We start from the raw sequence: 24432 nt of genomic DNA on the forward strand, positions 1-24432 counted from the left end.
ACAGCGGGTGCAGCCACACCACGTCCCCAGGCTCCGGGGCACTGGGGGCCTCAGGCCTCAGAGACCCCGTCGCTGCTCAGCTCATGAGCGCTCCAGGCCGCAGACGCACGTGGGGCCGCAAAGCAGGAAGAGAAGGGACGGGGCTCTGTGCGGCCGGCTCTGCCTCGGGGATTAGAGGAGGACGGGGTCCTCAGACTTCTCCCTCAGGGCAGGGGCATGACGGGGCGGGGGCACACCATTGTCTCCCCGGACAGGAGGGCCAGGGAGCGGCAGGTCCATAGAAGTTGTCTCCGAGGCTCCAGAATCTCTAACTGGGCTGGGGGAAAACTCACCGTACGTCTGAGAGGCGGTGGCTGCTTCTCCCAGCGCACAGACACCAAAGCAGAGCCACAGAAACACCGAGAATCGGGAACCGTGACTCTGCCCAAGGCTGCAGAGAAACCAAGAAATCGGGAGATCTGAGAGCTCCCTTATTATGGAAAACAGTTGTCCCGAAAGAGCTCAGTGAACTGATCTTCCACAAGGTGCCCAGAACACAGAACGGGAACGGACAGTCCCTTTAAGAAACGGTGCTGGAAGAGCTAGATGACAGCAGGCAGGAGGGGGAAGCTGGACCCTCAGCTCACACTACATGTGAAATTGAAGAAGGAATTCATAGGGCCTGGACTCCATCTCGGGCCTGTCCGTGCTGATCATGCTCGGCCACCTCTCCAGTGGACTCAACTCTCTGCTTAGTGCCTGTGGGAACAACAATGGAAGGATAAGACCCCCTCCGGACAGGGGAACCTTGAAGATCACATCCTGGTTACTCATCACCTAAGAGAAAACAGACACTAATCACCCCTGCCTCCGGACACTATCTATCAGAATGGAAGCACAGGCTTATCGGTTATGAACTGGTTGGAATGTAACCATGGGCTTATTGATTATTAACTGTTTGAACACATAACACGTGAATGATGGGGTTATTGTGATTGTATTTACCCTTCCTTTGTAAGCATCAAGGGATTGGGGTGGTGGGTTTGGACACGTACACATGGGGTATAAAAGATTTTCACAAATGCTGGTCGGGGCCCTTGGCTGAGAGGAGACTCTGCCTTGGGCCCACCGGTGTAATAAACTGCAATCCACTATCTGTATTGTCCTTCTGAGTGAGTTTGTTTCCTGGAACACGTGGCTATAACAAAATCATCTCAAAACGCAGCAGAGACTTAAACACAGGGCCTCAAACCTTGAACGAACAAGAAGGAAACTCAGGGGGGGGCTTCGTGACATGGGTGTTGTCAAGCTTTCTTTGGATATGGCACCAAAAGCACGGGCAGCAAAGACAGAGACAGACCCGGGGCGTCAGTAAATAAACACCTTCTGCACAGCACAGGAGATGGTCACAGGAAAGGCAATGTATGCAAAGACGTGTGCAAACCACACATCTGATAAGGGACTACTTCTCCAATACACAAGGAGCTCACACAACTCAAAGCAAAGTAACAACCACCCGGTTTTTAAACGGGCAAAGGACCTGAACAGGTGTGTCTCAAAAGACGATGCCCAGACGACCAAACAGGACATGGGAAGGTCTCAACACCCACCAGTCCTCAGGGGGGCACACATCAGAGCCAGTGAGATGTCACTGCATGCCGGGGTCCAGCCTTGGCAGGATCCAGGGGGTGCCCTCAGGATGAACGGCGTCGGCGAGAGAGAGAGAGAAGACATGTGAGACCAGCCTTGATAGGGCCAAGTCTGAGAGGGAGAGAGAGAGAAAAAGAGAGAGAGAGAGGGAGAGAGAATGACCAGACGGGGGTGTTTGCAGGGTCTGGCAGAGTCTGGCCATCCTTTATTTTTTCACCGTGGCTTTTATAACCTAAGTTAGTACATTTCTAAGGGGAAGTTAGTTTAACATTACGTCAGCTTGTCCTTCACGAAACCAGGGTGTTTTCTGCATACTTCTTTGTTTATGAGGGTCTTGTACATTATCTTCTGGCCTTGGGGCCTATTAACATTTTATGCAAGTCAGGTGAATGTAAACCTATTTTCCGTTTCTCTGGTGACCTTAACTGAAAGGTAGCAGTCTCATAGGGCAACAGTACAGAGTAGAAGTATAACCTTGTTAACACAAAAATTAATCCTTCTGCAGAAGTTGTCAGTTGCGTTTATCTAAGTTTACCCCATACAGACTCTGTGGCTTCAGTGAGGCAGCTTCTGCCTAGCACTCCTGGCTGACAATTAACAACCATCTCATTGTTCCCACACTAGGGCTAAGTCCTTATTTCTCTAGATCTTTACCTATATTAACAATGGTTTCTATAACACAACCTTAGCACATTAAAAGCAAAACACAGCAAGCAAACGTCAGCCCAATAGCCACCTTTAGAATAATTTTTCTTCTGTTTTCTTAGGACTCCTTTACCCCTTAAAAAGGCCCTATGTCTATTAGGGCTTTATATAATCAGGTTCTTTATGCTATTTTATGATTAGGATATTATAAGCAATCATGCATATTAGTACCAAGGGCATAAATGCATTTGGCAAACAAACTACCAGCAAAGGAGTTTAAATTAAAACACTCCTTTCACCCTGAATAATCTCATAAAATACCACCACCTGGGAAACTTATTGATTAAAGTTCTAAATTGATTCTTATTTGGGAAGAGATGGGGAAAGGCCTTCCTGCCTGTGTCACAGAAATCAGGGAGTAGTCTATTGACGCAGGCGTCAGAAAGACAGATATCATCTTTAAGGTGAGTGCCGGGGGCAGCTTTTCCAAATCCCTGAAAACCTGATCTGCCTTGCCTGTCAGGCTTTCTCCTCGTGACCTTGTCATGGGTGGGATCTCATGTGCTGGATCCCAGCAACTGCACCTGTTAGAGACACTTGACTGCTAGGAAAAAGACAAAGACACCACGAGCCGCCAAACGCGGAGAAGAGAGAACCTTGGCGTGGTCGTTGGGGACACAGTCGGTGCAGCCACTGTGGAAAGCAGGATGGAGTCTCCTCAAATTCTAAATCTAGAACTCCCTACCATGCGATCCAGCAATTCCACTCCGGGGTCTGTATCCAAAGAAGATGCGGCCAGGACCTCACAGACGTATCTGCACCCGTGTTCTGCATCATTGTTCCCAGGAGAGGACGCAGCCACAACCTGGCTGTCTGTCAAGAGATAAACGCACACAGAAAACGCCATACGCACACAATGGAGTCTCACTCAGCCTTTAAGAAGGGAATCCCTCCTGTTGAGACGACATGGGTGAGGCCGGAGGACGTTATGCCATAAAGTAAGGCAGACAGGCGGGGAAACCCAGCAGGAGCTCCCTGACCTGTGGAATCTAAAACAGACTCCGAGAAACGGAGAGAACGGTAGTCTCCAGAGGCCAGGAGCGGGGGTAAGCGGGGAGGTGCGGGTCACGGGGAACAACGTTTCAGGGACGCCAACGAGTAATCCTGGAGACCTGATGGGCAGCGACAGGACCGGAGCTGACCATGCTCTGGTGTCGACTCAATCCTGCTCAGAGGGTAGCCCGCACGTGTCCTCACCAGACCCGCAGACCTCGGTGAACTGCGGGGGCTGATGGACACGCTCATTATAATTAGCATGACTGCAGTCCTTATTTCACAGCGTAGACAGAAATCAGAACTCAAGCTGTGCATGGGAAACAGATACAGTTTTTGTCAGTTATACCTCAGGAGAACTGAAAGGGTTTTCTCTCATTTAATTACACCAGGCACTGGGGAGTTATTCCATTTCTGATTTTAGGCGCTTGCTCTCATGTTTAAAATACGTTTTACATTTTTATTTCTGAACACGTATGCATTCTCCTCCTCCTCTAGAAAAGACAGTGCTCTAACGGTACTTCATGAACCCTGGGTATTCGTATACACGTGTGTGGAGGTGCGCACGTCTCTGTGCACACGTGTGGGTGTGTTTGTGCGTGCAAGTGTGTGTCTGTGTAACTTCCAAAGCTCATTTGGCCACGCGTTCCTCTCTGTTGCCCCTCACTGTCTCTCTGCCGTCTCTGAGTACTGCTTCCCGTGTGAAAACTGTCAGCATCTAAGGACGTGCACCGCTGGAAATGCTCATTCACGCTCCTTCTCTTTTTATCAAGTTACTTGGGAACACTTCCTGTTTTCAATCAAGCGTGTGACTCAAGTACTAGGAGAGGAAAACGCTTGTCAAGGTTAAGGGATCCAGGCCCCCAGGGCCCTCCTCTCTCGGGACCTGGCAGGTGAGAGGCTGAGGCACGGCCCACAGCGGGAGGCGGTGCAGAACCTCCTGGAAGCCGGGGGTGTTCTCTGCATGAAGCTCGGGCTTCCGCCCCTTGTAAGCACTCCGACAGGGGGCGGGTACGCTTCCTGACGGCATCGCTCCAGTACCCTTTAGCGCCCCCTTTTGGCAGGGGGCTGTCTGCTCCCGGGGGCTGCTCATTCTCTTGACTGCGATCTGCGTTTCCTCCAGGGAGTAGTTTCAGGACATTTTTAGGGTCTCAGTCCGGGCCGCCTTGATGTTTTTTTTCAGTTGAAATTTAGTCAGAATAAACTGTTTCAAATTGTAAATTCAGTAGGAAATACTTTTTAAATTTAACCTTCAGTTTCTCAGTTTACTGTGAAGGTTACCTTTCTTTAATACGTAGTGAATTAACCCACTTGTTGACCTAGCTGCGGCACACAGGCCTCCGTCGCAGGGTGCGGGGTCGTTGGCTGAAGGGTGCCGAGTCTGGAGCCCTGACCGGTGATGGACCCTAACCCTCAGTGAGGAGCGCCGAGTCTCAGTCACGGGCCCAGCAGGGCCGCCCTCGGGTGTCCCGTGTACCTACATGTGCCCCAGCCCTCCCCAGGTCGGTTCTCCTCAGGGAAGGAGGCTCCGCTATTCCTTTCTTCAGCCGCTGCTGTCCGTCGTGGGCTTCTTCGCGTCTGACACTTATGACAGACACCACCCTGGCCCTCAGCACAGTCCCGCCTCTCCTGAATCGCCATTTCTGCGCTCTCTGCTGCATTCCGGAACATTCCCTCACTGCTATCCTCCGACGTCACATGTGGCCGCTCAGCTGTCTTCTTGACTGCCTGACTTTTTTTAACGTGTTGAATCTACTGGATTGTTCACATCGAAAATGTTCGACTCTTTTCAGTAACTGCCTGTTCTTCTACAAGATAATCCACATGCTTGCCTCCCTTTATGTTTCTGTGAGGATGTGTCCCTCTCTGTGTCCACACAGATGGACCTTCCTCTCACCCCGAGATGATCCCCACCACCAGGGCCACACCGCCCACCTCTCCCCGCTTCGCTGTGGTTCCCTCTCCATTTGGGGAACTTTTCTTCTGCACTTGTCTGTGGTTACATGTTGCAGAAACACTCTCCGGAGCACATCTCTGCGTCAGGAGCAGAGGAGGCTCTGGGTGGGCACCACATTCTCGCCCTTGGGTGCAGGCTGAGCCAGCAGCCCATCACATCCACCTTCTCCTGCCGTCACCTCGTCTGGAAATTAGCCGTGATGACGGCAGCAAGAGGCCACGGCCCCTCTGAGGGCTGGGGTTTGGGATAACATGCAGAGGAGGAACCTCAGGCGCAGAGAAAGGGCACCACTGCTCAAGGTTCCATGAGCAGCGGGCACACGTTTATAGAAACAGCTGTTCCCACCAGAGTGAGAGCTCTGACCCCAACCAACACCTCCCGAAAGCTTGCAGGTGATGGCAAGACCAGAGGAGACTGTGCCCAAGGACCCCGGGGCCCCGAGGAGGCAGGAAGCCCCCGGGGGCTTGTTTCCGGAAGGCGGGCTGGACGGTGATGCGATAAAGAGAGACGCCCCTGAGGGGGGCTGTGACGGGGGGAACCCACACTCCGGGGCAGGGGAGGAGTCGGTTTCCTTCCTGATTCCCTGAGCGTCTCCTCTGGGCTCTCAGCCACGCGGACTCCACTGAGCCCCAGGGAGACGCTGAACGTGTGTCCCTCATAGAGGACAGACTTGTGGACGCACTGGGGAAGGAGAGGGTGTGAGGAATAGAGGGAGTAGCCTGGAAACACACACACCACCAGAGGAAAACGCTTGTCAAGGTTAAGGGGTCCAGGCCCCCAGGGCCCTCCTCTCTCGGGACCTGGCGGGTGAGAGGCTGAGGCTCGGCCCACAGCGGCAGGCAGTGCCGAACCTCCTGGAAGCTGGGGATGTGCTCTGCATGAAGCTCTGGCTTCCGCCCCTTGCAAGTACTCCGACTCAGGGGGAACTCTTCCTGACGACATTGCTCCAGTATCCTTTCAGTTCAGTTCAGTCACTCAGTCGTGTCCGACTCTTTCGACCCCATGAATCGCATCACACCAGGCCTCCCTGTCCATGGGATTCTCCAGGCAAGAGTACTGGAGCGGGTTGCCCTTTCCTTCTCCAGAGGATCTTTGCAACCCGGGGGTTGAACCTGGGTCTCTTGCATCTCCTGCGTTGGCGGATTCTTTAGGACGGCCCCACCTGGGAAGCCCCAGCGGATACAAACTGCTACATAAACAACAACAGAACAGCAACAAAGCAGAGAGGTTTCTGTTGTTAGACACCCGGAGGGCCAGTATTATTTCCTGATACCCTGACAAAGGAAGACAAAGCTGGAGGACACACACTGCTAGATGTCGGGCCTTCGTGCCAGGCTCGAGTGTCTGGTCCAAGTGTTACGGTCTCCTGCGATACGACACTGGATATCCAACAGCTCAGTGAGGAAAGGATGCTCCTTCCAATAAACTGTCCTGTACTAATCGGATTTCCATATGAAAAACATGTGGACTCTTAGTATACAATACACACACACACACCCAATTATGTCCCAAGGACTGAAGATATAAATCCAAAAAGTACATCTCTAGCTCTGGGAGGAACATACAGAAAATTTCTTCACCCTTTGCAGCAGCGATAAACATAAAATAAAATTAGATAAATGGGATCTAATAAGATTCAGAAATAATCTTTTCAAAATGCAGCAACGAGAGTGACCCTCAGTTAGGCGAGGAACAAATATTCACAAGGAACACGTCTGACAAAGGACTCGAGCATAATAAGAAAAAGAGAAAGCTTCCTGCTGTTTAGTTTAAAAAAGTCAATTCAATTATCTAAAATGAGGAAATGAGAAAAATGACTCAAACAGACATTTCACAAAATCGGTTGAATATTCAAATGACCAAAAGCCATAGGAAAATGTTCCCAAATGCATTAGTTACCAGAGACATGCAAAGTAATACCACAAAGGTACCACCAGCCTTCACAGGGGGGCAAAAATAAGAAGGTGGGAAAGCAGAGGGACCAGTGAGGATGTGGGGTAACCAGAATGCTCAGAGTGTGAACTGATGCTGTCACTGCAAAACATATTCAGAAGTGCCTACTAGAACTGAATAAATACACAACACACGGCAATTACAGTCCGAGGTTTATTCCAACAGAAACGCACGTATACGCTCACCACTGGACATGAATTAACACATTCAAAGCAACACTTTCCATCCTAACGTAAACTGGAAGCTAAGCAAATGCCTCTTTACACTAGGGGGGATGTACGCGTGGTGGTGATTCACACAATAAAACACTCCACAGCACCCAGGGTGTTGGACAAATCTTAAAATATTCGGTTGAGCAGAGGAAGCCACACACACACACACACACACACACACACACACAGACTGCAGAGAATATTCACGCTGAGATAAAGAACCATAACACGCACATTTAACCCATGCTGTTGAAGTCAGCAAAGTCATTACCTTTGGAGAGAAGTTACTGGAAAACCTAGGAGTGCTGATTCTGTGAGGATTCGTCAAGCTGTGCATTCTACATGTCCAATTTTAATCTATTAGACTTCAGTAAAAGTCAACACACACATGGAGACACATCAGAGGAAAATTGCTGAACTCCAAAGGCAAAGTCTTAAAAGCACTGAGAGAAAAAGGACACATTCTTTTCAAAGGAGCAATGAGAAGACCTGCAGTCATTTGAAACAAAACTGATGCCATATTTAAGTGCTAAAAAATAAATGCCAACCTAGAACTCTACAGCAGGAGAAAACTTCAAAATTGGAGGTGAGATAAAGACATTAATTTCAGGCAACGAAAAACTGAATTCTTCACCAACAGATGAGCACCAAAAGAAGGCAGTGTGTTCGTCACTTCAGTTGTGTCCAACTCTTTTGAGCCCTATAGACCATAGCCCGTCAGGCTCCTCTGTCCCTGGGATTCTCCCAATCTTTCCCAGCATCAGGGTGTTTTCCAATGAGTCAGTTCTTCACATCAGGTGACCAAAATATTGGTGTTTCAGCTTCAGCATCAGTCCTCCCAATGAACACTCAGGACCGATTTCCTTTAGGATGAGCTGGTTGGATCTCCTTGCAGTCCAAGGGACTCTCAAGAGTCTTCTCCAACACCACAGTTCAAAAGCACCAATTCTTCTGTGCTCAGCTTTCTTTATAGTCCAACTCTCACATCCATACATGACCACTGGGAAAACCATAGCCTTGATGAGACGGACCTTTGTTGGCAAAGTATCTGTTTTTGGTGGGATCCGACATTCTCCTGTCGATGGTTGTTGGGCAGCGAGTTGCAGTTTGTGGGGTTCTCACAGGAGAGGAGCTCACATCCGTCTACTCCGCCATCTTGTAGTCAAAGAAATAGAACATTAGTCCACGCTTACTCCATATCTGATTTCAAACATCATTTTCAAAACTCTACTGGGTCAGAAAGTTAAAAACAACAATGAACACACGTACGTATATACATACACACGCATATATGTATATATGTGGTCACACTGTATTTACAAAAATTCAAGAGAAACTTGAACACACGATTTTAGATGTTGGCTGCTTTCAATGAGGAAGGAACCTCACTGAAACCCGCAACCATGTTGCGGGAAACCATGGATATAGACAGGATTTTGTCAGTTTTCCTTTTGGATGGGGATGTCACAGAGGGTTTCTTTCCATGTTCTTTTTTTTTTTTTTTTTTTTCATTGCAATGGCTTCTCTTGCCGTGGAGCACAGGCTCTAAGGCATGCGGGCTTCAGTAGTTGCGGTTCATGGGCTTAGTTGCCCGCGGGATCTTCCTAGACCAGGGATGGAACCCGTGTCTCTTGCATTGCAGGCCAGGTTCATTACCCACTGGACCACCAGGGAAGTCCTCCCTGTCCTGTTTAATTTTCTTTAAGGTGGCCTTTGGAAACTGCCCAGCAGGGTAATGGGAAATGTGTAACAGTTACGTCTATGAAAGAAAGCAAGTGATCTGTAGCACTCACCAGTTTCTGGGGAGTAAATACAGTGTGGCTCACGTCAAGCCTCAAAAGTGAGATCACTGAACCTGCAGTGGGGGAGGGATGTTCACAGTCAGCTGTTAGGAACTGGCTTGAGCTGGTTGCTCCACACACCACTGAATGCATCTGTCGAGTGAAACTGTACTATTCCCAGGGCCTAGGGCTGCAGGGCTGCCTGTAAGGAAGCAAAGTTCAGGACGGGTCAGGAGGAAGAGAGAGCGAGCAAGAGGGCAGGAGGGAGGAAGGCAGAGACAGAGAGAGAGAGACAGGGGGACAGACACTGGCAGAGACAGAAATGCAGAGAGAGACAGAGGGAGAGATAGAGATAGAGGGAGACAGAGAGTTGGAGAGAGAGAGAGGGGGACAGACACTGGCAGAGACAGAAATGCAGAGAGAGACAGAGGGAGAGATAGAGATAGAGAGTGACAGAGAGATGGAGACACAGAGACAATGAGAGACAGGAAGACAGACAGAGGGAGAGATAGAGAGACAGAGAGACGCCAGCAGAGACAGAAATACAGAGAGAGAGACAGAGGGAAAGGCAGAAATTTTATTTGGCCAACAAATAAGAGGATTTTAGATAAAGCCCTCAAGAAAGAGTTTTTATGTGTATCTTACATTGCTCATTATACAGAATTGCAAGATACACTTAGCAACTCACTGACTTTCACCAAGGTAATTATTATCGCTGTGAGTGATACTGAGTCACAATTCTGGTTGAAGTAATCCTGTGAATCTGTACGTGTTTTGGTTGCAGGCTCTCTCTAATTGTGGTGCAGGCTTCTCCCTGCGGTGGCTGCTCTTGTGGTGGGACCCGGGCTCTAGCATGCTTGGGTTTCAGCAGTTGCAGCAGGCAGGCTCAAGCGGTGTTGCACGGGCTTAGTTGCCCCGTGGCGTGTGGGATTTTCCCAGACTAGGGACCAAACTAGGGATCAAATGTCCCTGCATTGGCAAGTGGATCCTTAACCACTGGACCACCTGGGAAGCCCCACAATTTTTCTTTTTTATGAGAATAATGTACTTACATATTTAGTAGGTAAAGGAGTATTATATATCACCATCATCATAAGACCTGGTAGTTGAGGAAAGAAGAAAAGTAAAAAAGGTTTTAAAAGCTTTGATATGAGTTTACAGTTGTAAAACCAAATCATGGCCAGTTTGGATAGGAGGCTTGGGGCCAAGGTGTAGTTCACGTCAGGGAGTAGTTAGGGGATGAGGGCTGCCTAATATAGCATTGGGTTTCCTGTAGAACAGTTTCAGGAAGCCCTGTTCTTTTCTCTGCCCAACCCAGGGCAGAACAGAGAGACCCACACAGAGCAGAAAGAAAACTGCTTGGTCCTACGTACTCGCTGAGATACAGAACTGTCGGACTGTTCTGGTCCAACACACCACAGACAGCGCGTTTTTCAGCTTGCTTTGTTTCTGCCTCTGATGTCTTGTTGTTGAGTCGCTCATTCGTGTCCGACTCTTTGTGACCCCAGGTTCCTCTGTCCATGGGATTCTCCAGGCACGGATACTGGAGTGGGTTGCCGTACCCTCCTCCAGGGGATCTTCCCAATCCAGGGACTGAACCTAGGTCTCCTGCATTGCAGACAGAATCTTAACCATCTGAGCCACCAGGGAAGCCCTGAGGGGAAAACAGAGGTGTGGGCTAATCTGGAAAACTTGAGGGGAGCTTTGCAGCGGAGTCTCCTGGAAACAGGGAGCATGCCCTCAGATACCTTGGCATTGTTGACTCCAATTCTGTGCTGTAGACCCATAGATCCACAGTGGACACGCCCATATTTAATGGCTGTGGTTAATTGTCTGCAAGATATCTGTTAATAAAGCTGATAAAAGCCACTAATGACCATGAGCGAGGGAGAGACACACACAGAGAGGCCAGAAAGACGCAGTTACATGGGGCTGTGTTGGTGTTCATCTCAGTCAGCCAGGGTCATCCTGGTTGACTTTACTCTAGCCTTGACTTCACTAGCCTCACACTTTAGCCTCTAGCCACTACCCTCAGCCAGGTCATGAAACTAAAACTTGAATCATCACTGTCAAGGTGACAGTCATGTCCAGCATTCAACCTGGCTCCAGGGAATACCGTCTTTTCATTTTGACCATATAACCTTTGCTGAGCTTTCATTTCTTTGAGGCATTTAAGACAACCTTTAAAATACTCTATAAAGCAGTTTTAGTTTTTAAAGTAGTTACGATTGCTTTTTAAATCATTCATTTATTTCTGGCTGTGCTAGGTCTTTGAAGCTGTGTGGGTTTTTCTCTAGTGACAACAGGGGGCTACTCTCTAGTTGCAGTGCACTCTGCACTCTTTGTGGTGGCTTCTCTTGTTCTGGAATACAGGCTCTAGGGCACAGGCTCAATAGTAAGGGCACAAGGGCTTAGCTGCTCTGCAATATGTGGGATCTTCCCAGACCAGGGATTGAACCTGTGTCTCTTGCACTGGCAGGCGGATTCTTTACCACTGAGCTATCAATAAAACAGTTATTATTTTAAGATGCAGTGTGGTCCGTAGATTTAGTCTGATATTTGACAGAAAATCTAGCACAGTTATTCTTTACTTATTAAGAATTCCAGGGGTAGGCAGTCGCAAGGCTTTTTCAGCAATTCCAGGAGTTCCTACAAACCTTAGATCTTGTATTCTTTCACCTCAGTGTGTTCAGTATCTCTGCTGTTGTAGTCAAGCTTGTTGCCTTATGGCTGCAAGATGGCTGTTGCAGCTCCAGATATCACATCATCATCATATAGCTGCTCATGGACAGGATTAAAAGAGGCAAACGTCTTATGAGACCCTCTGTTAATAAGAGAGAAATGTGACTCCAGAAACCCTGATATATTCCACATTAAGTATTATTGACGATCCACGGTCTTGTGGCCCCCTCTGGACCAGTCACTGCAAATGGGATTGTTGGATTGCCTTAGACCCAAACTGCATCCTCTCCACTCCCCCTTCCCCAGTCCAGGGTGGGAGCACAGCCCCTCAGATAGAACTAGGTTTCTGTTAATAGGAGACTGAGCCCCGGCTGCTGTGGAAAACGCCATCACCGTCTGGCGGAGCTCCTTCCAGGAGAAGCAGCTGTTCCCTGGCCTCGGGGACAGAGGACAAAGGATTCCACGACGGGGCTCCTGTCCTGCGGGCTCCATGTGCACACACGCCCTCCCACCCCCGGCCCTGCTCTCATTTCAGCACCCAGCTGGGGGCCCCACCGGGGCCAAGCCCCGGGCCAGGGCCAGGTCCCGAGATCTGTCTCCCCATCACTCAGCACTGGGATTTTGTGTGTGCTCATGGGCCAGCCCCGCCTCCCCCGGTTCCAGCACGGCCCGGGAAACGGGCAGAGAACCCACGTGATAAGATATTTTTAATGCACTCGATCCCTCCAGGAATGTACCATATATCGCAATATTAAACACTCAGAGGAGGATGTCGGGGTTCTCCATTTTCAACACGAGGAACCGTTGGCATAAAGTGATGTAACTCTTTGCCCAAGAACAGAGTCGGGACTGACGGTCAAGTCGGCGTGCTGCACAAAGCGTGTTCTGCTCACGGGTGGAGAACGGGGCTCCCCCCTCGGGGTGCACCCGGAGAGAAGTTGAACCTCGTGGGGGCCCAGAGGGAGGAACAGCTAAGGGGCGCTGCGGCCCCTGAGCGGGAAGTGTGCCGGGCGGGGAGGGCGCTCTTCCCCTTTGTGTGAGGCTGTTGGTGTGGAAACGGCCCCAGAAAGGCCGGTGGCACATCCCCTTCTTCTGAGGGCTGCAGGCTCTGTCCCTCAGCACCGACTCCAGGACGCCCCGGGACAGGGCTGGGCCATGGCGCGCGGGCCCTCCACCCTCCTGGGCCTGGGTGAGTCCGGGGGTGCCGGGGCCGGATTCCGGGGCAGAGGGGCTCCGCTCAGCCCTGTCTCCAGCCCAGGAGGCGCCTGGGCAACGCGGTTCCCTCTCCATCCCCGTTTGCCCAGACCAAAGTGAAGGGGAAGGTTTGGTCCTGGACGTGGGGTCGGGTGTGGGGTGAGTGCAGACTGAGCCGGGCTAGCCTGGAGGAGGGTCGGGGCTCTCTGAGATTACTTCAGAGCCAGGAGACGTCTTGTATTCAGATGTAATGTTGCGGGGGCGGGCATTGGGACATCATGGGAAGACGCCCGCCCACCCCACGGCTCCTGGAGGCCCCGGGACTGCAGCCCCTGAGGAAACCGCGAGGTGGGCATCTTCTCACTAGCGCTTCTCTTTCAGCGCTCTGTCTGGCCCAGATGGCCTGCACCCAGCAGGGTGAGTCTCCCCCAAACCCCTGTCTCCCCAAGGCGGACCTCGATGAGAGCGGAGTGAACCCTGGGGGTCTGGGGGCCCTGGCTTATACCCCGAGCTGCTAACAGCCCCAGTGTGGGACCCTGGCCCAGGTCTCCCCTGTCCCCTCTCTGCCCTCGATGGCCCCACAGTGACGACCCGACCCTCAGGACCAGGCTGAGCCCGCGAGCTCGCCCCGGGTAAGCCCAGACCGCCCCCCGCAGCCCCCTGCAGAGAACAGCACTTGCCCTGGCAGGCGGCCCGCCATCTCCTCCAGCCTCCCCTGCACTCCCCCGTGAGGCTGCCCCTCTCCTCCAGCCTCCCCTGCACACCCCCGTGAGGCTGGCCACTCACTGGGTTTTCTTTCACTTTCTGAATCTCCCCGCCCAGCCCGGCCCTCCCCACGGTGACCCCTCCACCCTGCCCTTCAGCCCAGACCATCCTCCACGTCTGCTCAGCTCAGGAACCCCCTCCCTCGACCCCCGAGGGGGCAGCTCGGCCTCCCGTCTGCCCCCCTCCCTGAGATTCCCACACTCACCCCCAGGGCACGCATCACCGCCCGTACCCATGGGTTCGCACAACATTTGTGAACGTCTGTCGTCCCTCTGGACTGTCAGCCCCAAGGGGGCAGGCGCCGGGGTGTTTCCTGTATTTGTGAAACCAGAGGCACATGCAGGCATCAGTAAATGGATGGGCGGGACTAGATGTGGTGGAAAGAAAGAGGGGGGGTGAGGGGTGAGGGAGGGGGTGTGGGAGGGGGTGAGCGAGGGGAGGTCTCCCAGTCTGTGTTGCTGAGTCTGAGGGGCAGCCGCCTGTCCTGGGTGTGAAAGTGTGAGGTAAGGGGAACAGTCTGCAGGACAGGGAAGTGAAGGGTGTGTGTGTATGCAGGTGCTTGTGTGTGTGTGTGTATGTGGGCAGGTGTGTGTGTATATGGGTGTATGTGTATGTGGGCAGATTGTGTGTATGTGTGTGTGTAGTGTGTATCTGTGTGCATATGCGGGTGCATGTGTGTGTGTATGTCGGCAGGTGTGTGTATGTGCATGTGTATATGTGGGTGTGTGTCTGTATATGTGTGTGCACATGTGTATGTGTGTGTATGTGCATGGGTGCATGTGTGTGCAGGGGTGTGTGGGTGTGTGTATGTGCATGTGTATATGTGGGTGTGTGGATGTGTGTGCACACATGTATACATGTGTATGTGCGTGCGTGTGTGTGCGTGCGTGTATGTGCATGTGTGTGGAGGAGTTGGAGCACAGGTCTGGTCCCACATTCCCTGGCGGGTGAGGGTCGCTGTGTCCGGGGTGAGTCTGCAGAGACCATCCCTGGGTTTTCTCAGCATTCTCTGCCTCCATCCCAGTGTACTTCTGTGTCCTTGTCACTGAGGCTTCTGGAAACCCCACATATCTCATCTGGGTGGGGGTGCAGTGGGGGGTGTGGTGGGGGCTTGCAGCCCTGAAGCAGGAGGTTGGCTTCAGAGTCAGTGAAGTCCCCACAGAGACAGGGGCCGGCCGAGCTCAGTCCTCACTCACTCACTCACGTTGTTGTCTTTATTTGGAGGTTAGGTGTGGTTTCAGGAGGTGCACACAGGTGTCAAGTTGATGCTGTGGGGGATGGTGGAATTTGTGGTATTTAATTTTGTGTCTTCTCGGCTGGCCCATGGTCATTTACGTGGTCAAACATTCTGGGTGTGTCTGCAAGGATGTTTTGGGATGGTCTTAACATTTAAATCATTGGGTTTTGTCCACAATGTGGGTGGACCTCATCCATCCGCTGATAGCCTGGACTGAACAAAAGCCTGGCCTCCCCTGAGCGAGGTGGCTATGCCAGCAGACTGCCTCTGAACCTGAACCACAGCACCCGCTCTCCTGGTCTCCAGCCGGTGCCCACCCTTCAGATTCTGGGCTCGCCCGGGTGCTGCGGAGTGGACACAGAGACCCTCACCCCCTGGGGCCTATGGGACCAGAGCTGTGCTCCAGGTCCTCCACACACACACCCCTGCACACACCCCCACACCTGCACACACACATACCCATACACACACCTCCACACACATGCACACACCTGCACACATACACCCCACACACACACCTGCACACACCCCCACACCTGCACACACACATACACACCCCACACACCCCTGCACACAACACTGACACCTGCACACACCCACACACACACCCACACACACATGCACACACCTGCACACATACACCCCACACACACCTGCACGCATGCATACACACATACCTGCACACACACACACACCCCACATTCATACCCACACCCCAAGCCCCCCACATACATACACACACCCATACACATAACCCATCCACATCCCCCCCATGCACATGCACACGCACACGTACACCCTCCCTGCACACACACAAACCTGCACACACACACATACCCATACACACCCCTACACACATACACACACCCACACACGCACACACATATACACCCGCACACACATACACCCACACACACACATACCCACACAGACACACACACACACACACACACACACACGTATATACACCCATCCCCCGCCACACCTGCACATACACCTATCCCCCGACACACAGTCTCTCCCAGGACAGGCAGCTGCCCTTCCCTTCAGACCCAGCCCAGGTCACTCCTACCCACTCAGAGCCCTGCTTTCCTCGTCCCAGGAATGACCTGCTCATTCCCACCCTGTGTCCCCTCCCCCTCTCTCTGGAGTGGCTGTGGGCATGGAGGGAGCCGCCCCCCACCCCCAGCAGACATGTCCAGGCCCCCAGCTGCTCTGTCACCTCCCATGTCACCCTGAGCGAGATGTGACCAAGTCTCAGGGTCCTTACGTCAATGGGAAACTAACTGCAGTGACGGGAATTCACCTGCTCCTGGGGCGGGCGTGGGGGTGGGGCTGTCCACTGCGGGGGTGATGGGAGCATTCTGAAACTGGATTGTGGTGAACGTTGTACAACTTTGCAAGTTTCCAAAAAGAAAAAGAAGCAAGAGAGTAAATTGTGTCGTGTGGTGATCTCCACTGAATTGTGTTGTTCAGTTCAGTTCAGTCGCTCAGCGGTGTCCGACTCTTTGCGACCCCATGGACTGCAGCACGCCAGGCCTCCCTGTCCATCGCCAACTCCTGGAGTTTCCTCAAACTCACGTCCATTGAGTCAGTGATGCCATCCAGCCATCTCATCCTCTGTCGTCCCCTTCTCCTCCTGCCCCCAATCCCTCCCAGCATCAGGGTCTTTTCCAATAGTCAGCTCTTCCCATCAGGTGGCCAAAGTATTGGAGTTTCAGCTTCAGCATCAGTCCTTCCAATGAACACCCAGGACTGATCTGCTTTAGGATGGACTAGTTGGATCTCCTTGCAGTCCAAGGGACTCTTAAGAGTCTTCTCCAACACCATAGTTCAAAAGCATCAATTTTTCAGTGCTCAGCTTTCTTCACAGTCCAACTCTCACGTCCATACATGACCACTGGAAAAACCATAGCCTTGACCAGACGGACCTTTGTTGATGTTGGTGTTGTGTGGTGATGTCCACCAAAGTGACTGGATTGCGTTGTGTGGTGATTCTCCACTAAGATGAGTGGATTTTGTCATGTGGTGATTCTCCACCAAGATGAGTGGGTTGTGTCGTGTGGTGATTATCCACTACGATGAGTGGGTTGTGTTGTGTGGTGATTCTCCACCAAGATGAGTGGGTTGTGTTGTGTGGTGATTCTCCACCAAGATGAGTGGGTTGTGTTGTGTGGTGATTCTCCACCAAGATGAGTGGGTTGTGTTGTGTGGTGATTCTCCACCAAGATGAGTGGGTTGTGTCATGTGGTGATTCTCCACTAAGATGAGTGGACTGTATTTTGTGGTGATTCTCCACTACAACGAGTGGATTGTATTTTGTGCTGATTCTCCACTAAGATGAGAGAACTGCGTCCTGTGCTGGTCTCACGACAGACTGTGGGGTCCTGCTCTCCCCTCCCAGGGACCTTGCCCAGACCCTCCATCTCAGCTGAGCCGGGCTCTGTGGTGCCCTGGGGGCGGCCGGTGAGCATCGTGTGCCGGGGCCCTGCCGGAGTTACGACCTTCCGCCTGGAGAAGGACAATAGACACAACTACACGGATGTGGCTGTCACGTCCGGAGGTGAACAGGAGACGGAGGCCAGACTTCACATCACCGCCCTGCATAAAGACAACGTCGGGCGTTATTGCTGCATCTATGGAACAGAGTCCAGCTGGTCTGAGCGCAGCGAGACCCTGAGCCTGGAGGGGACCGAGGAGGCCGTCTCTGCCCTGCCTACAGGCATGCCCAGGGCCCCGCTGTGCCCTCTGCCCACCGGCCCCACCCCCGCCCCCAGGCCCTCTGCCTCTGTTCCCTCTGCCCACGCGTCCCCTGCCTCCACGCCTGGCTCAGTTCCCCGAACCTGGTCTCACCGGGCAAGTCAGGGACCCCTAACCAGGGCTGGATGGTACTTCAGGGCACCTTTGGGGTGAGGCCGTCCGTGTCCTGTGTGTGGTCAGCCCCCAGGGTGTCCTGGAGTCGGGGTCCGTCCTGCACACTCTGACCACCCCCCTCAGAGGAGGTCACCATGAAGAGTCTGGGCAGTGATGCGGGGCACGCTCCGGGAGGTGCAGAGGGTGTGACCCCAGCACGATGGAGCAGTGGGCTCCGCCTTGCCTGGCCCCGGCCCCATTTTCTCAGGAGTCTCGGGGTGTTGTCCGGGGTTGAGTGAAGGCCGTGGGTGGCCCGTGGTCAGATGCTCAGGATGGAGAGGCGCCAGGCTGAGTGGGACAGACCCTGGGCAGCCCACACACAGCACCAGCCCTTCTCCTGTCCCCCCACCGTCACAGGACCCCCTGGAGGCGGCAGCTCCTCCACCGCTCAGTGCTGCTCCTCCGCTGGTGAGTAGCTGAACCCCGCCTGGAGGGGTGTCTGGGGTGGGGGGGGAGGATCTGTGCTGGGATCAGGGTGCAGCCCTCTCCCGGGCTTGGCTCAGGGACTGTGGGAGCTCAGCACGGGCTGGCAGGCGCAGGGCACCGGGGTGTCTCTGACTCCTAAGCACCCCGGGAACAGCACCCACGAGGCTGGATGACCCTGCACCGGGCCCCTGATGGAGTCATACCAGGACGGCCCATCGTGGGCGGCACTTCCCGGACCTTCTCAGAGCCTCCGCCCCTTTTCCGAAAGGAGCTTGCAGGTTCTTGTCCAAAGGCCCAGGGATTGGAAGGGAGGAACCAGCCCAGAGCAGCCAGACTGGACCCCAGACTCGGGGGTTTGGCCGCCGCTCCGCACCGCCCCCTTGTGGTCAAGTCCAGGGCGGGCCCGGCTCCGCACTGAGAGAGGGACCGGGGGCTGGGAGCCAAAGGAAGGGACCGCTGATGGTTATGCCTGAGCAGCCCAGAGGGCAGACCTGCCCTCCCGGAAGGCCCTGGACCCGCCAGGTGTAGGAGTCCAGCTCAGCCCCCTTCCATCTCGCTCCCTCCCTCCCATTTCACGCTGTGGAGACTCATGTCCAGAGCAGAACCCATCACCGAGACTGCCTGGATCCAGTCCCGCCCTTCGCAGCTCTGGGCCCCGGAGCAAATCGAATCACCCAATCCGTCCACGTTCCTCGTTGCTCGTGTGCAAAACCGGGAGTAAATGCACCGACCCCGCAGCACTGCCTGAGCCTGGAGAAGTGCTGATCTTACTCATATGAGGAAATATTTTCTTCCTTCCTCGTGGTGTGTGCTCTTTGGGGAAAGAGGGAGAAAATGGGCTTTGGTGTTGGTAGTATTCCAGCTCTGCCAATGCGCTGTGGACACAGGGCTTCAGCTCTCAGACCCGGCTTTGTAAAGCGGGGGGTGGCAAGTCCCAAGCCACAGGACTGGTGTGCATGTGAGAGCTCTATATGTGAGTGTGAACACCACAAGCACCCAGCAAGTGTGTGTGGGGGTGGTAAGCAGCAGGTGCTCCATAAGGGCGTACTGCTGATAATCTGATTCCACCCTCCCAGCTCCCACAGGCCTGTCGACGGAGCAGGTTTATATTCTCATCGGGGTCTCTGTGGCCTTTCTCCTTTTTCTCTTCCTCTTGGTCCTTCTCCTCCTCCATCATCAGCACCAGAGAAAACGAGGTAGTCTCAGGGACAGGGTGGGGTGGCCGGGCAGGCCGTTTGGGGGTGCTGGAAAGAAGGCTTCTCCTCTTAATTCACACCTGACTCTCCTCAGGACGGCCCAGAAGCAACGACGAGGAGCAGAGACACCAGGGGAGGTGAGGAATCTGGTGATGACCTCCCAGTCCACCTGTCCTCTGCCCCCAGACAGCCCTCAGGGCTCACATGTTCTTTCTCCTCAGGCTCAGCCCAGCTGTGGATGTCCTAGATGGGACCCCAGGTAAAGACAAGGATGGGGGACAGGTCTGGGGAGGTGAGGCAGGGGTTCAGGGCATGCAGGAAGCAGTGTGGGGGTGAAGCATTCCAGGACATTGCAGGTGGGGAGGAGATGAAATATGAAGCTGTGAGGTCAGGCATGTGTGTCTCCTAAGCTCCACCTCAGAGAACTGAGCCTTTGTCCTCCTCCCCTTCAGATGTGGCCAGCGTTGACAGATTTCCTGACATGGACGGAGAGGTGGGCACCTCGGTAAGTGCTTGCATTCATCAGCTAGTGCTCTGAACCAAAGCCTCTGGAATTTAGCAGCTTAACAGAATCATCTCAGGTTCTTGGGCCAGGAACTTGGAATCGCATCGGCTGGGTAGTTCTGACCTCACGGTCTGTTCTGAGGTTGCCGTCAAGATGCTGAGCAGGGCTGCACTCATCAGAGGCTCGACTGGGGCTGGAAGATCCACTTCCACGACGCTCAGTCCCCCGGCAGTGGGCAGGATCTCACATCCTCACCACACGGGCTTCTCATGGTGGTCAGACTCCCCCAGAGGGAGGGACCCCAAGAGAGAGGGACAGAAGCCACACTGTCTTCTGTGTCCTCACTGCGGAGGTGACATGCCCTCACTCTGCCACCCAAACCCACCCTGCCTCTTTATCCTCAGACCCCTGCTGCAGGAGGCCCCCAAGAGGTGACCTACGCCCAGCTGAACCACAAGCCCCTCACCCAGAGGGCGGCCAGAGCTGTGTCCCCGCCATCCACAGAGCCCCTGGCCGAGTCCAGCACGTATGCAACCATTGCCAGACATTGACCCCGTGCCCACCTGGCCTCTGCCCTAAATATGCAGGAAGTCACACTTGCAAAAGCCTGAAGTGGACATTGGGATGGTTTCCCTGTGGAATGATTCCTTTCTGGAAAGACATCCAGTCAATTCTCCTGCAGGCAAAAGCTAGAGTCCTGAGACCCGCAGTCAACTTCTAGGAGATTCAGTATCCATGTGGTCCCTGCTGCAGTCAACTAGCTCCTTGGAGAGATGTAGCACTTGTTTCAAGAGACCCAGCTATGGTGTTTGTTGGCTGTTTCCAGAGACCCAGGTGTGGTGCTTGGCTGTTTCCAGAGACCCAGGTATGGTGCTTGGCTGTTTCCAGTGACCCAGCTATGTCCCTACAGCTGCCCAGTGGACTTCAGACATGTCCTGTGAATCTTCCACTGGCCCTGGAGATCTGTTTTGTGTTCTCAGCTGACTCTACAAACCTTCCTAGAGTTCGGGTGGGGATCTTGAATCTGGGATGCACTCAGGTGGCTGGTAGCTGATGCCCAGTTTTCTGGCTCACACTTCACCTTGTTCATCAGTCAATGTTCTCACAGGTCCAAGTGCGTCAGCCCTTCATGCGGCGCTGGGTACACAGGTTCTAGGTCCCAGTCTCTGCCTCCACCGTCCCCCAAAACTCAGTGAGGGAAACAAGACAAAAACAAGACAATCAGTGTTTTCTGACCCAAGAGTGTGTCTGAGGGGACTTGTGTCTGGGTGAAGGCGCAGAGCTGCCCCACCTGCATACAGCTCCCATGCCTTCACAAGCACACAGCCATGCATGCACAGATGCACTCATATGTACCCAAACACACCAGCACAGTGTAAAGGGTGTACATGCATACATACCCCCTGAATGCACATATACACACACAGACATATATGCACACACTGTACACACGCATACACTCATGCAGACACCCACACACATGGACACGATGGGCTGGCCGAGGGAGCTCGTGAGGCCATGACTGCACAGGGAGGGCCCCTCAGGCTTTAGGTCCACCCCGAGGAACAGGCAGGCCCCCATCTCCCACCCCCCGCCCCCCGCCAGTTCATCCCCACTGGACGCCATCATTCCCCAAACAGGAGAGGCCCCAGCAGGCGTAGGACACTGTCCTTGACCTGACCTTCACCCCTCACCAGGCTAATGCCCATCAGGTTTGGGATTGGAGGCCATTCATCCCAACAGGCATATAAGTGTCGCTGTAACAAATTACCACTCACATAGCGGCACCAAACAATGCAGCGTATTACCCCACAGTCCAGGACGTCAGAAGTCTGAGATCAGTTACAAGAGGCTGAAATCCGGGGTGGGCAGGGCTGTGTTCCTTCTGGAGGTTCCAGGGGAGGCTCCATTCTGTTACCTTTTGCAGCATCTGGGGGCCGTTTGCACTCCTTGGCTCATGGCCCCTTCCTCCATCTTCGGCTCCTCCCTCTGACTAGGACTCCTGCTTCTGTGGTCACCTCTCACCTCCTCACTCTCTGACCCTCCTGCTTCTCTCTTGTAAGAACCCTGGTGATTACATTGGGTCCACCTAGAATATCCAAGGTCATCTCCCCTTCAATAACCTTAAGACGGAGCCTTAACTCGGTCACACCTGTAACGACCCCTTTTGCAGCTAAGGTAACACAGAAGCTAAGGTAACACAGCAGCTGGTTCCTGTCTACCTGAGTGGGTGTCCATCTGCAGCACCACCTCCGTTTGTGGGCTCCTCTGGGCTTGAATGCCTCACTCTGAATTCTACGCATCTCCTTGCAGGGATGTTTCCTTCTGTTTCCACTAGCTTGTGAAAGAATGAATTCCTGAGAGTCTATTTCCTGTGTCCCTAGAAGCTCCATGTAAGAGGAGGTCGGGTAGGAAGCAGGGGAGACTAGAAGCATGCCCACCGTGTGACCCGCAGGTGCCCATAGGGCCAGGTGGGCCCGTGTGACAGGACTGTGGCTGCCTAGCACCGTGTCCTCCCTTCCTGGGCTCCCAGCGAGACGATCTCCCAGCCTCCTTGTGGTTATGTGTGTCCTGGGATGGCGTTCACAATGAGCCTGTGCTCGGAGCTGCTTCCAGGCCTGGCCCTGAACCCTCCCTCATGAGATGCTCACTGTTGGTCCTTCTGCTGGCGGACGCGGATGCCCTGGGCGACCTTGGCGGCACACACCGAGTGTGGTGCCTGGCTGCCTGGATGCCGTGGAGTACAGCTCCCCGTACCTCTTGTATTAGGCCTGTTCCGGGTTCCGGTAAAGTTGATGCTTTAACAGGTGTGATACAGGCATATTCTGGTGTGAACATAATAAAGGGAAACCTTTAAAACGGAGCTGGGAAGCCTAGAGGGGCGCTCTCTCGCCTCTCCCGTCTGTTGCAGCTTACTTTACATTTCTGGGCAGGAAGACAGTTATCTTACTAGGCAGCAGCGGAAGGATGATTTTCTCCTGGCCCAGCAACAGTCCAGTCAATGAGAAAGAGCAGTAGCTCAGCTAATGAGAAATGGCAACAACTCAGCCAAGGAGAAAATAGCAACAGCTCAGCCAATGAGAAACAACCATAGCCCAGGCAATGAGAAGCAGCCACATCCCAGCCAACGAGAAACCATCAGTGACCTGAATGCTTGCTTTTCTTCAAGGGGCTTTGATTCAAAGCAGCCTCTTCCAGCTTCCTCCTTTTTCTCTGTTAAGTAACATTCCTCTCCTTTGTTCTCTGGATTTGACTGTGGTTTGCCATAGTTTGAATGTCCTGAATTGCAATCCCTCTGCCATTCCTAAATAAACTCATACTAATGGATAAAACAATAACAACCCAAACTGGACTTTGAATTTTAAGGCTGACGCCAGACACCTGTTTTCCTGGATGAGCTGGTGATACGCCTGAATCAACTGTACAGGTCTCCTGCCTCTCTCATTGCGCCCTTACCCCAATTCCTGAGCAAGAATCCTCTTCCTCGGGCGCACATATCAAACACAAACCAGTCAATCCAGGGTCCACACCCCAACCACCTCCTTTACGGGGGTCCACAATCTGGGCCACTATCCACCTGCCCTTGTCACCCCAGGTCCAGGTATAGGTTAACCAGGGACACCCCCTCCACCCCAGAAGCAGCCAGGAGAGCCCCGATTCCGCTGAGCGGTGTGCGTGCTCACCGCCCTGCTTATGGGGGTCAGACTGTCGTTCCCGCTCGGATTAAAACAGAAACTTTACCCCGAAATCCCGCTAGGGGGCGGCAGCGTCCAGTTGTCGATATTGTGGTCTTTAGCTCTCAATAGAAACAGAAGAAACCTGCACGCCTCTTACAGGCCTGGTATTTTAAATGTCCTTATACATCTGAAGCATATTTTAACAATTCATCCTAGATTCAGCCAGCTCCTGCTGATGCTGCTAAGTCGCTTCAGTCGTGTCCGACTCTGTGCGACCCTATGGACAGCAGCCCACCAGGCTCCCTTGTCCACGGGATTCTCCAGGCTCCTCAGCCAGCTCCTACCATGGCTATTTTAGTTCTGTGCCAACACTGGCACATTTAACTCTGGTAGAACCCTCCACAGAATGTCCTACTCTCTTCTCCACTTTTCTGCAAGAAGCGAGGGACTGAAACATTAGGTAACTGGCCCAAGGTCGGCCAGCTCTGAGTGACGGGGCCACAGACCCACGTGGACACCTGCCCTGCCCTGACCGCATGGCGGGCTGTATCTCCACAGCCGGGAGGTTTCTGTCCTGGCTCAGAGGAGGGTGCCCAGCCCCCAACTC

General features: G+C 53.3%; 1 protein-coding gene and 1 long non-coding RNA gene across 5 annotated transcripts; one reads left to right on the top strand and one right to left on the bottom strand.

Moving 5' to 3' along the window:
• Positions 1 to 7388: 7388 nt before the first annotated feature.
• LOC133054916 (uncharacterized) lies at positions 7389 to 14184 on the bottom strand. Of its 2 annotated transcripts, none has more exons than XR_009692538.1 (5): positions 14077 to 14184; positions 11888 to 12054; positions 10283 to 10329; positions 9243 to 9304; positions 7389 to 8604 (listed from the first exon to the last, which is right to left on the bottom strand). It is a non-coding gene; the product is annotated as an uncharacterized LOC133054916 (long non-coding RNA). The 2 variants fall into 2 exon arrangements; XR_009692537.1 differs by having other exon boundaries at positions 9243 to 9432.
• LOC133054915 (leukocyte-associated immunoglobulin-like receptor 1) lies at positions 12078 to 23485 on the top strand. 3 transcript variants are annotated; one of them, XM_061140334.1, is made up of 9 exons: positions 12078 to 13101; positions 13488 to 13523; positions 17513 to 17830; positions 18379 to 18429; positions 19524 to 19643; positions 19738 to 19780; positions 19865 to 19902; positions 20096 to 20148; positions 20553 to 23485. In XM_061140334.1, the coding sequence occupies exons 1-9, from the start codon at positions 13068 to 13070 to the stop codon at positions 20697 to 20699; spliced, it is 840 nt and encodes a 279-aa protein (XP_060996317.1). In that variant the 5' UTR covers positions 12078 to 13067; the 3' UTR covers positions 20700 to 23485. The 3 variants fall into 3 exon arrangements, with proteins under 3 accessions (XP_060996317.1, XP_060996319.1, XP_060996318.1); XM_061140336.1 differs by lacking the exon at positions 19524 to 19643; XM_061140335.1 differs by lacking the exon at positions 18379 to 18429 and having other exon boundaries at positions 19533 to 19643.
• The last annotated feature ends 947 nt before the right edge of the window (positions 23486 to 24432 follow it).

The sequence above is a fragment of the Dama dama genome, chromosome 4 (genome assembly GCF_033118175.1).
Source record: "Dama dama isolate Ldn47 chromosome 4, ASM3311817v1, whole genome shotgun sequence".
NCBI classification, from domain to species: Eukaryota; Metazoa; Chordata; class Mammalia; order Artiodactyla; family Cervidae; genus Dama; species Dama dama.

Excerpts from the sequence above, each read along its gene's own strand:
- LOC133054915 (XM_061140334.1), top strand. The coding sequence starts at position 13,068 with ATGGCGCGCGGGCCCTCCACCCTCCTGGGCCTGG. Across the intron at positions 19,644-19,737 it reads TCAGCACCAGAGAAAACGAG|GACGGCCCAGAAGCAACGAC; the intron begins GTAGTCTCAGGG and ends GACTCTCCTCAG. Across the intron at positions 19,903-20,095 it reads TGTCCTAGATGGGACCCCAG|ATGTGGCCAGCGTTGACAGA; the intron begins GTAAAGACAAGG and ends CCTCCCCTTCAG.